Genomic DNA, 16,335 nt, shown 5'->3' with positions numbered 1-16,335 from the left:
GATGGTGGTTTTATGGCACAGTAGTGCACAGACTACATGTCTGCATAGTGCTTTAGAATGAGATACATAATGACTTCCAGTAGGTGCTGGTCTCCCATTTTATATATATTACTACTTTAAGTAGCTGTGATAGATTTTAGGGTTGGAACTGGAGAGTGTTCGCATTTAAGGTATTCAAAAGTGAGCATCCTTTCCTGATGGGAAACTGTAGTACAGTAAATAAAATGTATATTTGAAAATCGTTATGTACATGTGACTTACAGTCTGTGATGTGTGCACAGCACAGTGAGCTGTAAGATCCCTGTAACAGTGAGATGAAGTGAAGGAGGGGACCAGGAACAGACTGGTTGGCTGACTCTCCTGTCTCTCTGGCCAAGTGCATTTTAACACCTGGAGTCCTGGCAAGGTCCTCTCCAAGCACTACACTAGGAGTTATTAAGAGCCCCCAAAAAAGGTGATTCAACTGATGTGGGTGGGGGGTATTGAGTGTCAACCAAACAAAAAAAAACAAAAGAATTCCCATTCAAAAGATGGTGTAGCATTACACTCCTGCTAATCTTTATCAGCCTAATTTAATGGTTTGTGATATTTGATTTCATTTTTTACTTCAGCAAAGAGAGGAGGTACTATATGTATGGTGAACATATGGCACATATTAGATTACTCATATATTGTTTTGTTTCTGCAGTATCCTCTTTCTCATCCACTGGCTTCATGCAGCATATGTTCTCTGCCATTACTCATATCACAGAAGCTATTGAAGTTTATCTGGTATCTGATACCAGCAGTATGTTATATGTTCATAAACGGCCGCTAAGCTCCAGGTAACTTTTTTTATCCCCCTCAAAAAATTAACTGTAAACTTGTGGCAAACATGGCTCCAAATGCATTTACCTGTTGTGAAAACCTGTTTTTTTTGAGCAACACTAGCCTCCAATTATTCAGGGTATTAATCATGCAAAACAGCAAATTGCATCACGTGAAGTTGTCATTTTGTTCTTAAAGATTTTTCCTTTTCTTATTGTTTACATTTTTTCGAAACTACCATAATTTCTGCACGCTTTTTTAATTAGCCCTAATTTCAAGGCACATCTGAGGCAGATAGTCATTCTGCAGGTATTTGCTCATAAACCAAAGTGAACCAAACTAGGTTTTGACCTGAAAATGAAATCTCACTGCAATCACAGTTTTACTAAACAGAAAAAATTAAACCTTCCAGATGGTTCTAGAAAAATGATTGAATCAAAAATTATAGCACAATAAAGTGTTTTTTGTTTGTTTTTTCAATTTCAAAGTGTCTGGTTTTGGATTATTCCTTAGGAACAGAAAATCTATGCCGAAGCCAAATTATGACACTCCAAAAGCAAGCAGTAACTGCAGAAAAATCATTGTAAGCATAGATCACGTCTATGGGTATAGTGATTTTTGCAGACAACACAGGTGCAAATTTAAATGTTTTGATAAATGATCACAGATAAATTCTTTTAAATACATTTTTGCAAACAATAAATATAAAAACAAAATAATAATGTTGCGAGATCAAGCCTATTTTCTTTCTGCTTGTACGGTGTGTCCTTCTAAATGAATCATCAATTGTCTCCTGTCTCTGTCATCATCTAAATTGTATTATAAAGTCAAAATGCAGCACAATACATCTTCAGCGCAGCTATTGTGGCAAGTAATTGAACATATCAGTTCACAGAAGCTAATAAGAGCTAGCTTTGTAATGTAGGAATTGTACATTGACAAACGGATTGCATTTACTTCTTTCTGCTGTGCTTATTATCAGTAAGTTGTAATATAAATATGCAAATCTGCTGCTTGAACTTTACAATCCTCAGTTGAGGCTATTCATCTCCTTTAAAGTGTTCATTTACATGTGGAGAGCCCCCATGCATCAAGCCGTGTCATTTTGAAAGCAAATATTAATCAATTTTGCATTGTGGATTGCCCCGGAGCGGTGTGTAATACATGCAGTGTCTCAGCTGGGATGGATGCACGCAAACGGCTCCCCATTCAAACTTCTGATAACTGTGAAGTGCAGGCAGCACCATTAAGTGCTATCACTAAGCTTTATCATATGAGGTGCACACATGCTCCACCATTCCCAACTCTGGACCTTTTTAAAATAGCTTTGTTTACAGATAAAACAACCTTGAATATAATGCTAATTTCCTTTATCCCATCTAGATACACCCAAACGCAGCTACTGTATTCAGGCTGTATTTCTTTGACAGACGTTTCCTTGCGTGCTTTGGACATGCAAGACAAAAATACCATATAAGTTGTCTAATGGATAATTATTTTAAAAAAAAATTAAAGCCAGATGGCTTGTTGTCTCGTTGGCTTACGGGTGATGGCACATGTGTTAACTGACACTGAATCTTCCATATTGTTCAGTTGATAATACCTAGTGAGCCACCTACGATAATCTTTCAGGCTGAAGTTTGTCTGAGTCATGCAAACTGCTGTATTTCAGCTGACGCGGTCTGTTAATGTTGATACCCTTCAGAACTTGTTAAGCTCATTCCACTGTTCAGCAGCATGACTATTCAGTTTCACAGGAAGCTACAGCAGTTTCACTTTAGTGTAATGGATTGGAATAATACTGTGATTTCCTGTACTCAGACTCATGGCCCATGTAATTTGGTTGTCGGCATCATGATGTTGTACTAATGAGCTCTCAGTGTTGTGTCATGTTTTCATATGGCACTCCTTATATTGTCTGCTGGTGATGGTGAGAGTCTTTGGCCTTGTTACAGAGCTTTATAAGCCATGATGGATTCATGTCATGTTTATCCATCTGCTCACATGCCCAGAGCTCCTCTCTTCACGGCTGCCTTAGCAGGAAAATATGAGTCTGTTTGGGGTCTTTCTGTTGTCTAAAAACTTGTAAAATGTGGTTATATTCAGTTAGTCATGTTTTCCAGGCAAATTATTTCAAATGTTTTTGGTGATTTGTTTTTTCTAGCAACAATATGAGAATGTGGTCTTGAATGAAATATATCAGCTATCGATAAGAGAGCCATGAAGTGTAGTAGATGCATTCCATAGTCCTCAAATATCAGTCACACTTTAGCTCATAACTAAAAACCTGAGAGTAGCATGTTATGATCCAATGGTTTTCCTTGAAAGTTCTAAAAACACTGTACAGTGATATGGGGAAGAAATAAAGCTTGCAAAGTAATCTACTGTACAGTAATGTATCTGTGCAAAATCTGTGAAAGTCATCACAGTTGCATGGCACCTTTGACCAGTGCAGTACAATCAGATTTTCTAGCTTTGTTGAGGAGCTTTGTTCTAGCATCACTGTCATCATACTGAGTAATACCACATTTGGCAAGGCCGCTGGCGTTTTGCAGGCCGTGTAACCAACCTTACCAGGCAATCTGACAGGCTGAAACAACAGTCCTGATAAAGCCAAGCTAGCAACTAAGTAAAAACTCAGCATACAGCAAATACAGCAGCCTGCCCCCATTTCCCTAAGGGCTGCCTCCTACTCAATAGCGTCAGACACGGCAGACAAACGATGATAAAGTGATCCTCTCATGACTTTGACAGGCCCGACAGACAGCGGCAGGTTTGGCTCACGCAATAACGCCAGTCAGCCAGACTCAAAGAAGAGCAATGAGACACACGTTTCATCTGCAGCTGAGCAGTCAAAGCGAACACCTACCCTCACAGCCAGGTCCCTAATTATTGCAAACCACTTACTACTAAATAAAGAATATTGCTGCTGTCAGAACAGTCTCACAGTCTTTAATTTAGTTTTTAGAATTTCTAGATGACAAAAAATCTCTTTTGTCAGGAACAGGAGGGTTATTTTTAATACAGTATACAAACATATTAGTTTGTTGATTCTATTCACACTAAATCTTGGAAAAATATATTAATGTTATGAGAATGAATGTGTTTATTGGCCCAAGTGTGAGATGTGTAAACACAAAGCATGGTAAATAGTTTTAGTTTCCTATTGCTCTGAAACTATTTCTCTATGCGGTGACCTGTAATGACAGAAACAATGCAAGTAAACACAAAAACATTGTTTTTTGCTGTCATTTCCTAAGAATCAGAGGAAGTTTTCTGGTTTCTAAATCTAAATTTGTGGTCATAAGTGCGTGGTTATAAGCACAAGTCTTAAACCTGATGAAGGTAGTTAAACTGGCTGCAACAGAAGACTCTCATAATTGCACAGCAATGTCTTTGAACCTACCCACCATAATTCTGATATAACAAAAATGCATCTCAAACGTCTGTATCTGTAGCACAAACTTGTACTCCTCCACTGATCACTATACATGATTACACAACTTCCAGACTAGGTGCACGAGGGCACCTATCAGCCACATCTATGGTACCAATGACAGCGGCACAATGGCTTGATGACATTAAAACGCATCTAAAAGTGAACTACAAGTAAATGAATGAACAGTATTTTTTTTACTGTTTACATATACCAGTTTAGTCAAATGCCTTGCTTGATCTTCCAGGTAATTTAAAGCACCAGGAAGGACCATAATTGCTTTAAAGAAGCAACAAGGCCACAAGGAGAATGGTTGAGCCAAAGGTCAAGCATGTAATATCAAGGAGATCGCACAACTGTCTCCACTGCACAATAGCTTCCAGGAAAAGACACCATGTAGCCATTTCAGCATAAGACATTCATTTCTCTGTTAATTATAGTCATATTGCTGTATTGAAGTCCAGTGTTCTTTAACATATTCTTTGTTTTGAGTCCTTTTTGTCTCAGGTAATGGAATGTCAGCTCAGTGTGATTCCCGTGTGCTGCAGAGTGTTGATCAAAGTGACCTCTGCACCCCTCTGCTCCTGCAAATCAATACACGCAGTCAACAGGAGCTGACAGAAGCAGGCGCAACATATAATAAATGACAATTCACCAACACAATGGCAAGAGCATATCTGACAACTGCTGCTCATGGCAGTCATTTTCATGTGATGCCAAGCTGTTATGTTCAAAGTGGGATTCATTTGCCAGGACTGTCTCACACAGATGCTGATATTACAAGGCTGACTTGTAAGCACCTCATCCCCCAGTCATATGTTCCCGCTGAAGCTGTCCCAGCCAAGTGCTGACAGAGGCAGCGGTATTACAGTTGTATCTTTTTATTGTTGTTGTCTTTCAAAGGGAGCTTATATTGAAAGCAATTTTCCTCTTAAGGGAGCAAATTGTTCACAGAAAATTGTAACTGCCATTGCTTGGAGATGATTGGCTGCATCTTTTGGTGTTGGCAGCCAGGAATGGAAGGATTTCATATGCGGGATTGGAGAGGAAGAAAAAAAAAAGGAGCAGCGCATATTAAGATGCGTTGTGAAAAATGAGTGTGAATTTTCACACACTCCGGATGATGGAAAAGGCTGCTGTTTTTTTGTCAGGTGGAGGGGAAACAGAAATCTGTGTGTATTTTGTTCTTGTGCAAAGAGGTAGAGGCAATGTGTTGTGGTGATGGGAGGTGCAGTTATCATAAACTACTCTGTGAACCTATCAGAAAAACTGTCCATTTCCCTTCATGTTTTGTAGCTTTGTAGGGATCAAGAGGATTTGTTTTTGCTGGCAGTTTTCCCAACACCTGAAACAGAAGGAAAGGGACATCTGGGTTGTGTTGTGGACTAGGAAGCTAAAACGTATGTCAAATGACTGCTTCTAAAACAATGAGAGGGACCAGCAAGGCTCCCTGTTCCCAGACAAAATCTTTGTAAACTGCACATATTTAAATTATGACTGGCTTATAAACATACAGAGCATATGGTTTAGCCATCCTTTTTTTCATAAGCACATAAGAAATTGAAGAATATTTTGACAGTTCTGCCTGCATTGATCTTAAAGTCTTGCACGCTGCCTTTAGGAAATGCTCACATTTTAAAGCTTAGCTTTTAATCGAAATTTAAAATGTAAGCATATATATTCACAGATAAGGTTTCACATCATGAGGGTAGAGGTTCGCTAAGCTAAAAACAAACCATAGCAAAAAAGCTGCCCTATCCATGGTTAGGGTTGGGGAGGGACCTGCAAATCTGGCAAACCACAAATATTTTTTGGCAAGAGTACAAAATAGTAAAACACAAATATGGTTAAAAACAATGACAGGCTAAGACATTTCAGGGAAAATATCTCACATGCATTCAATGGAATAAACCACAAGATATCTGAATCATGGAGAAAGCTGATCTGTATTGCATTAAAAAGCCTATCCAGATCCATTCATTCAGTAGAACTGTTTAGAAATTATAATCAGACTAACGGTACAAAGTGTTGTTACAACAGCCACTAGGGCGGAGTTAGCTAGTCATCAGCGCCAGCTTCTGTAGATATCGCTAAAGTCCAACATATAGATTTCAAAATTCTTTTTCAATCTGATGACAACTTTCAAGATTTGGAATATTTTGAACTACCAACATTACAAATTGCACCTTTAATACTTCTCTACACACCTGTGTACAGGACTTAACTCGCAGTGCCAGCTCTCCTGCAGACTTGCTCCCCCTAACTTTTCCCCTTGCATGCCAAATTACGCCTTCTATGCCAAGGGGATTGATTGAGGAACAAAGCCAGACAGTAAATTCACTGCTAGAATTAGAGACTTCTCTTTGCTGTATGGTTAAATAAAATTTACTTTTATTGCAAATTCATTTATTTATTTTGGTACTTTGTCTTTAATATTCAATAATGTGTAGTGCTTCTGATTTCTACCATAGTAATAAAAAAAAAAAAGAGCTTTATATAGCTCCGCAGCTTGATACCAAGCATGAATTCTAAAATAGTTTTACTTTTGGTTACTGCCAGTGGTGATGACCATCAAATGAATGCGTCAGCTGTTGCTTGTTGTATGCTGTTAAAATGCAAAGGGATCACATGGCTGTCCTCGTGTTTTCATTTAACTGTGAAAACACAGAAAGGCCTTAATAATGATGTGGTTTTCAGCCTCCCTAAGACAAGATGTGAAGTACAAATCAAATATGCATGTTTAAAAAAAAAAGCAAATGCCATTCTAAAAGACAGCTGTGTATTTTATTTCTGTTTTCAGTATGTGTTGCAACAATGATGAACCATTGCATCTGGCCGAAATTATTGGTTAACCATGTAACCAGCCCAATCTGACCTAAAAACTGATGAAACCATGTACAATGTTTAAACCACAGTAACTGATGCTTAAGATCTTCCAAGATAGACAAGAAAACAAAAATTCTTAGCAGTCATAAGAACATCATTCAGCTGAACTGAACATTCAAGTTCTCAGACTATAAAAGTATGATCCATCTATTCTTTGACTATCCCATTCAAGTTTGAAAAAGGGCTGGAGCCTAGCTGTCATGGATTGGGGGGAGCACACCGTCACCAGTCTGTCAGAGGACTATTACAGAGGGACAGAAAACCATTCATGCTCATATTCACACCTTGGGTCAATTTAGAATCACTGATTAACCTAACATACAAGTCGCTGGCAGGAAGCCAGGGTACAGAGAGAGAAGCTTTACAGGCGCAGGAAGAACATACAAGCTCTACACAGAAAGGCCTCAGCTGGTCACTGGATTCAAACCCAGGACCTTGCTGTGAGGCAACAGAGGCGACATGTTAAGAGTTCATTTGCAACAAAAAAAGTGTGACTTCCTTTAAAGCCATACTTCAATCTATTGCTGTCTGTCTATTCTCCAGTAAACTGCCCCTCGACATACCACATCCGCCCTCCTCCACCATCACCAACAGGTCGTTGCAGCTGCTGCTAATTACCCACATACTGACATTTCTCTAACTATAGACATAATGAATTATGAAAGTGACAGAGCCAGACCAAACTCACTCAGCAAACATCATGCCACACCTTCCACCAAACCTGTTTGTTTTGGGCGAGCTTGCCTCATCCATTAGTTGTTATTGTTTTTTCTAAACATGACATTGATTCAATTTACCACCAATCAATTTCAAATTGTTCTGACATTTCAGATATGACCTTAAAGCCAGGCAGTCCAAGAACTATGAGTAGGATTAAACTTTTGTTAATGAGGTGATTTCTCTTCACACGGGGCCGTGTGACACGATAGAACAGGAGTGGTCAGTAAAAATTAGATCAATTATTGTGAACGAAACCGCTTTAACTTGATTACCTTTGCACTCGCTAATTTGTGTAATTAATAACCTCCCCTCAGCTGCAGAGAGCAGTTTATTAATAACAATCTATATCTGTGCTCCTTAATGAAATGGCAGGGGCCAGGCCATCCGTTCTGCAGGTAATGTCATAATCAATGGTGCCCAACGCACATGTTAATTACCGTAGTTATTAATTGTTACAGTTGGACTTGAATGCTACATGCTGTCAGCCCCTTTGTCCTGCTATGTATAGCAATCAGTGGATTGAAAATGGCAAATCTAATTAGCCATTCAGCAAGCAGGCTGGGAATCCAAATGAGACGGTATCAGCCCTGACAGCTGGCAGCCGAGGCGCCGTTCACACTGGGCCATGAACAAAACCGGCATTATCCACTGCCCCGGGAACAACAGGAAAAGGCATGTATCGCAAACTAATAAATACATTCACAGCAGCAGCCTGCCATATCACACAATGGTCTAATGAAATGCTTGCTTGATGCCTTTGTTTGGGTACAAGGAGTGTTTATGCGTTTATCTGTACAGAGTGCACCTCGTCCATCCTGCAGGCACCAGAGAGTCATTTTTAAGGAGGAGAGGGATTCTGTACAAACTTCTGGAAACCATTTTATGTAACTGATAAAAAAAAATTTATTAAACCGATGATTCAAAATCCTTTATTAAGATGAAAAGAGTAAAAAAATAAAGTTGAAGTTTTATTTCAATATGAATTGCAGTCCTGTGTATTTATAATAAAGATCAGCATTTATATAAATAAAGATGATATTATAATAATATAACCCACGTCTAATCCATGAAGCTGCTCCATTCATAGTGAGGTTTTGTATGTTTCATAAACCCTGTCAAGAGCTCATAAGAAGTTTTCCTACAAAGACAATAATGTCTGGATGGTCTCCAGCCCCTTTGCAACCCTTGGATAAGCATGATGGATGGATGGATGGATGGACCTTCAGATTATCATTTGTCTCTTTAAATAATTAGTGTGAATGCTTATCAGCATTCACAGTATTGTTCTTTCAATCTTTATTATTCCATTTTATATATTCCGTACGTTTTTCGGCATCTATCTCCTTCAACACAGTTCAACTTAGAAAACCCATTCAAACACCATTAGATTCCTCTTCTTTAGGACATTACTGCTTGTATTTTTCTCATTTTTAACATTTATATTTTTTAAATTATTCAACTTTATTCAACAAAAATTTTCAAAGGGAGGATCTTCAAATTCTCATTCACCTTACTCGTCTTTCAACTCTAACTACTTCCACATACATTCACATAGAGACACCATTAAAACTTTAAAACGAAGCCAAGACATTGAACTATTCAGCTTGTATTTATCTATTTATCGTTTTATTTTAATGAAGTTTACTTTAAGTGTTCAGATTTGTACTCATTTTTATTTGACTACATTAAAGTAATCAAATAAAGACAGTTTTGATAGAGCTCCTGATGTCAGATGGTAGGTTGGGCTTGCCAGAGGTCGTGCGTTTTCTCAAGTCTATTTTCTGTGAGACAAGTTCTAAAGGATCTTCTCGATGGCACAGCGGATGTTGGTCAGAAACACTTCATTTCCCTTCTTGTTGAAGTGAATTCCATCCTGTCCGAATAGGGTTTCGTCATAATATCTCAGGGAGGGATGTTCAGTGATGAAGCCTCCAAAGGAATGAACTGCCTTTCTCATGATTGAGTTTACAGTTTTTTCGCCCATGTCCATCATGTACTTTGGATTTCTGTACCTCCACATTTGGCTTTCGTTGATGCAGGAATATAGGATTGTCATGGAGGGGATCCTTGCATGCAGTTCAGTCAAGTCTTTAGTCATTGCAGAGGAAAGTTCCTGGGCGGATACGAGTCCCAAGTCGTTCCCGCCTGCATGAATGACCAAAATATCAGGTGGACTCTTTCTGAACATCAACTCTGCATCAAAACAAAGAAGGACGCCATCCCAGCGCATCCCTGTTTTTCCAAACCAATGAACATTGGCATCAAGTCCAAAGTTTTCTCCAAACTCGTGGCGTGCTGCCCATTCTCCCCGCTTTATGTAACTTGAGCCGATGATCCATATGTTAGGTACCCTCTTCTGTGTCTTGCTCATTTCAGTGTGACTGCAGGGTCTCTCTTTAGAGAAACGCCGTTGCTTCTTTGCTGTGGAGAAGCTTCTTTTGTCATCAAGTCGATCCTCAACTTCAGATCGCTTTCTTTTTGATGCAAGTTTGTTGCTAGTTAAAGCAGATTGATCAACCAATGATAGTTTCATCACACTGGGTGGACTTTGCACTCCAGTGGAGAAACTGCTCCGTACTTGGCTTGTAGACACTGGCTGTTGGGTTGGATCATCTTTTAGGCTCAAAGCCTTCATCATTCTAATGATGGTCTTCATCGAAGATGAAGAGTATTTCTTTGATAACCCAAGCATGATATCACAGCAATGACTTCAGGGAATTTTAAAAACCTTTTGTCAAGACGTGTGAGAATTGCAACTATAAGCTCCGAACTGAAAAACAACAATGAAAAGAGTTGAGGTTACAACCTCTATTTAAGGGGTTTTGAAGGTCTGTCATGTGGAGTTCCTTTGATGTCATCTGCACCTCTATGATGTCACAGAGTAGACCCGCTTTTTGTATGCTATTTCCTTTATCACCATCAGAGATGGGCAGTAACGCGTTACTTGTAACGCGTTACTGTAATCCGATTACTTTTTTCAAGTAACGAGTAAAGTAAGGGATTACTATTGCAAAAATGGTAATTAGATTACCGTTACTTTCCCGTAGGAACGCTGCGTTACTACATTACTAAAACCGTGATTTTTTTAAGAGAATGTCTCATGACAGTGACGTAAGCAAGTGCGACGTTCGTGACAACAGCTGTGTGCAGATCAACAATGGATAATATATCGAGTGCAGGAGAGAGTATGAGCGTGCAGCGTTTAAAGCGTGGAAGTACTGACCTTACTTTGAGTTTGATTCCATAAAAAGTGACAAAAACATTAGTGTCCGTTGTGCGTGGGAAGAAAACTTCTTTTTACAGCAAAAAAACCCCCCTAAACTTCCAAGCAAGCACCAAGTGCGCAACGACGTAATGGGAAACTCACAGAGAAACTCGCGGATTCCTCCACTGACCGCCGCGGCACACCTGCACCAGGGTAAACCTCCGCCTGCCCCACTCCTGCTTTACAGGTGAAAATAGAGCAACAGGACCGCTAGTCTTTCATTTTATTTATTTTCTGCTGTGTTTTACTTTCATCTATTTGAAAGAGTGAGTGTAAACACAAAAAATTTTTTAAAAAAAATTATGTGCTGGAATGTGCAGAAAATATGTTTAAATATTAAACAAAATTCTTCCAGTCAGAGAATGTTGCATATAATTAAATTTTTGCTTGATGCATAAAGTTAAAAGATTAAAACTAATAAAACAAGTTTTAAAAAGGGACCTTTCCATTTGATTACATTTTGTATGATGGATTATGTAGAAAAAGTAGAATTGGACTGAAAGATCTATCGCTTTATCACCTATTCAGGTTGTAAATCGTGTTTTTAAAAAGTAACTAAGTAATTAATTACTTTTAAAAATAAGTAATCAGTAAAGTAACGGGATTACTTTTTGGGGGAGGTAATCAGTAATTAGTTACTGATTACTTTTTTCAAGTAACTTGACCAACACTGATCACCATTCAACTTAGAAAAACCATTCAAGCACCATTAGATTCCTCTTCTTTTGGAGATGTGTGCTTGTATTTTTCTCATTTTTGGCTGTTATGTTTTTTTTAAATTATTCAACTGTATTCAACAAAAATTTTCCATGTAATTTAAAGGGAGGATCTTCAAATTCTCATTCAACTTACTCCTCTTTCAACTCTAACTACTTCCACATATGTTGACCTAGAGACACCATTCAAAAACTTTAAAACGAAGTCAAGACATTGAACTTTTCAGCTTGTATTTATCTTTTCAATATCTTTTATACTTTTTCTTCAGTTCCAGTTTAAGTTTCATCCTTTTTTTTTCAGCCGTTTCAGAGTTTATAATGGGTGTGTATGGGACGGAATGTTGCCGCTAGAGTGAGACAGCTCAACTGCTAGAGTGAGAGGAGGGGGGGAATTTATCTTAAAATATTTTCTTAAAACTGCTGCTGTGTCCGCAGCGTTTGCTCTACAGGTCTGATTTTACCCTCAAAACGTAGCCATCGCTGTCCTCTTTCATCTAATGTGTTTATTATTATAATAGGTGTTATGGTTCTTTCATAAATGTCACCAATGCACAGCCTCCTCCTTCCAACTCTTCCATAGACTCTAATGTTAAAATGGCTCAGAAAGTTCGTTTGAAAATCAGAAGTACAGGCTGTCTTTCCACTGTCACCACGCCAATATAATAAAGTCCACAGGCATGAAAACTGAGAATTCGATAGACTAGACATTGCTGCCACGCACGGTGAAAGAATTTTGTCAATACGACTTGTACTTTTCATTTGGGAACAATTTGTTTCGGCCTGACTTTTCTGTTCATTTTAAGCAGCAAAAGTGAGGTGCATGTCTGTGTGCGTGTATATGGAGCCATTGGGTGCAGTCACTATAGCAACCAGGCTCACACCTGCCTGCTTAACGAGCTCTCTCTCACTCTGCCAAGATTCATCTTAAACACTTCTCTTTCAACTGCTGCTGTGTCCACAGTGTTTGCTCTACAGCCATCATTTTACCCTCAAAACGTCGCCATCGTTGTTCTCTTTCCAACACCGTCTCTTTAAAAGCTCAGGGATGTAAACTTTTTAAACTGTGTGGATCCAAGTGGAGGGATCACATTTTAGTCATTCAGTGATTCAAAGAGTATGAACTTTTAATATTCATTCAGATGTTTTCTGACTAAATTTTCTTTTCTCATTACTTAGGTTTTTCTAATTTACATTTAAAACATTTTCAGCTATTTTCCAACTTCTTCTGTGTGAACATCAGCTTTCAAAAGTTCTGCACTTTGGTTTTCAGGTAAAAATTTCTGTATCTTTCATCTTATTCAAAATGTATAACTTAAAATTCAGCAATTAATTCATTTCAGTGCATACATTCAGATTCAAGCATTCACACTGCAGTTTCTTCAGAAAATGCACTTTCTAGTTTTACCTAATTGTTGCTATGGTTGTGAGAGGAAAGGGTTAATAAGAGTACAAAAGGAAGCAGGATGTGGTTTACTGACACAAACCATAATGTGGATTGTGACATAAAAAAAACCTTAATATTCCCGTTTTTACACAAAGTGGATGACAACACGTAGTTCACAATGAAGCAGTATGCCTTGTGTGTGTCTGGTGTCAGTCTCCATATGCACTGCGCTTATATAATTAAGGGTTAATTCATATGAAATCATGGCCAGTAACTAAATGCTATCACGTGGGTCAAGGTTAACATTAAGAACAGCAAACAGTAGGCAGAGCTGATAGCAAAAAGGTCACAGGTTTCAATTTCCACAATGTGCAACCTGCAGAGACGATGGGGAAAGAGCATGCACGCGTGTGCTCTCTGAAAACCGTGCATCTTCAACTTTGCATGAGTCAAAAACAGTGTTTTTAGCATTTTAATAGACTAATCCCATTTTAAAGTTTGTCTTTTTTATTGATAAGAATATCACAAAAAATTGAGCATTATTAAGGATTGTTTGTTTTCTCCAAAAATAAAGGTTACTGCAAAATGCTCCACTGCCATCACCAGGTGTTATTACTGTGACTGTTGTCCAGTACTTAGTGTCTCATTTTTTCATACTGGCACTTGACATGTTGTCATGTATTATATTATATTAGCATTACAAGTAAATCTACTAGTGAAATGAATTCATTTCACTCTTTTGCAAGCAGGCGTACACATATAGTGTGCACGCATTCATTGTTTGCACATACACACACACACACACACACACACACACACACACACACACACACACACATATCCATATTTAAAGCAGGCAGCAGCTTGTGTCTCCATCAAGAGAGCACCTGTAAATAATGCAGTGTTAAAGGTGGCAGCCAGGAGCGAATTACAGGGTGAACAGGTGGAAGGATCCCCACCCCCACAACCTCCACCTACACACCCTTCTATGCACCAACTCCACCAAACACAAAGCCATGCCAAGTCTCACTCTCAGCTTCACCAGCCGTATTCTTAACACCACACGTGCTTCGCTATAGTGTGGTGGGCCCAGGGGGGCCGCCGGCCTTTCCTCTCGCCATACTCAAAGCAGTGATGGGCAATAAAAACACTTCACATCTTAAGTGAAAGATACGACTTTAAATATTTTACACACATTCTGCATATGCAATTTATCCACACCTGGCTCTTAGGACCAACAACATCTGGTAGCTGTTGCTTTAGAGGCAATTAATTCTTCATCCAAGCGACCAGGTCCTTTCTGAAAATGAGAGAGAACAACTTACGTGTTACTTAGATGAGAATAAATGTTAAGATTACAATACAGAACACAACAGCAGTTTAGAAGAAGCAATGATACATGTTTTACTGGAAAGACATCAAAAGGTGAAATGGAGTATTTGGCTATAAGTGTAGTTTTATCTTTTTACAAAAGACAACTATCGTGGCCAATGTGCTGTATGTAAGAATGTCGTTGCTGATTCAAAAAGTGATTAATGAAAATGTTAATTCCACATTTCTTTATACCACAAGTGGCATTTTAAAGAAATGGTGGTGTTTTTTTTAAAGAATGTTGTTTGATGAAACATGGAAGGCTGCAATCGATGCTTTAAAAAAAAAAAAAAAAAAGACAGAAATGCTAATTTTGTGTCCTGACAACAATCAAGCCAGAGGGACTTGCATCTCTCAGCTGATGAATTGACTTGATAGATCTACTAAATGTCTGAGTGTAATTTTAGAGAGGCACGTGTCCACGGAAAAGAAAAAACAATCTGGGTAATGGTGAAAAATAACTGTCTTTGGACGCCTGAAGAAAAGTTTGGGGGGAAAAAAAACTAAAGAAAAGATTTTAAGATAACTTAAAGTGACTGAGTAACTGCTGAGTTAATACTTCTGGCAATAAACATTTAGGTTGATTACACTACTTTGACTTCATCAGAAACTGACCTTTGAAGACACTAAATAAAACCGGTTACCGTGATGGAGTTAAAACAACACTGAAGTGGTATATTGAGTTAGGACTGATTGGCTTAAAACCATTCATGCTCCACTCTTTTTCATCTTTAGTGCCGGAAATCACTGCTTTCCTGTTGTCTGAATGGCCGCAAACATTTACCTTCCTTCTGCACTGATAGGATTCTTTTGTTTATAGCTGTTTTTTCCCATGGGAATGAAAGTAGATTCGAACTTCAATGCTAAGTGAGAACTCTTCTGCATTTCTGTGCACCATATAACAACAGGGGACACCAGATTACCTTATGAGATGGTGTTTAAGATGCCCATGCTGCCACCAAGGCCTGTGTCCATGGCGTGGATGTGAGAACCACAGCAATGAAATCTTGGCAAGGTTATAAAAGAACAAAACAGTCCTCTGTCAGTGAGAAAGAACAGGCTAGTGAGACATTTCTAATCCAGCACCAAAATAAGAGTTTCTGTTTTGAGAGAATTTTAAAGTTTAAGGTCAAGTGAGTAAAGAATGACTTGTGGTTTATGGAAATTGTTGAAACTCTCCACAGGATGGGGCAAGTCCTAATTTAGCTCTTTCCTAACCCTTCTATTTGTTTGGGTTTGACTGCTGTTTTTCGGTGAATCAAAAGTTTAAGACCAAAGCAGGTGAGGTTAAACTACTGTAATCCTGTTTGCTGTTAGTTTGTGTGGAGGGTGGGGTTAAGGTGTTAGATGGACACTGGTTCTACTGACTGTTTATCATAAACACAGCCTAGCCCAGAGAGGTCCATCTGCTTTGATTTTATTTAGTGATTCCCCCCAGGGGCCCTGAGCTGGAGAGAGAATAACAATACTTGAGCCCATCTGTTCCCGTAGAACCAGCCCCGGCTAAATTACCACACGCTACGAGCGGCTGGCATATGCTGTGGCATAAAGCTACAAGAGGGCATTGTGCGCCAGCTGTTCTGTTGACAAATACTTATCTGGCACTTCTGAAGTCAGCTTGCTAAGCTGGTTTCAAGTTTGACTAAAAACTAAACAGGGTAAGGTGTGGAACAGGCCTCCCGTCTGGGGTGGAGATGCATGTATAATGCATGCTGCTTTATCCAGGCATATCATTTTGTCAGAGGTCGTC

At 38.8% G+C, this 16,335-nt stretch overlaps 1 protein-coding gene across 1 annotated transcript; it reads right to left on the bottom strand.

Annotated features, from left to right (window-relative positions):
* Positions 1 to 9,644: 9,644 nt before the first annotated feature.
* Positions 9,645 to 10,505, bottom strand: LOC146639399 (uncharacterized). The gene has a single exon (XM_085351170.1). It carries the CDS (start codon positions 10,503 to 10,505, stop codon positions 9,645 to 9,647), a length of 861 nt encoding a protein of 286 aa, XP_085207296.1.
* Positions 10,506 to 16,335: the final 5,830 nt, after the last annotated feature.

Source organism: Diplotaxodon limnothrissa, linkage group LG1, assembly GCF_057381915.1.
Source record: "Diplotaxodon limnothrissa isolate DT_005_m linkage group LG1, D_limnothrissa_male_GT1.1, whole genome shotgun sequence".
NCBI lineage: Eukaryota > Metazoa > Chordata > Actinopteri > Cichliformes > Cichlidae > Diplotaxodon > Diplotaxodon limnothrissa.
Note: the sequence above shows the minus strand (reverse complement) of the source record. Positions and strands in the feature narration are given on the sequence as shown.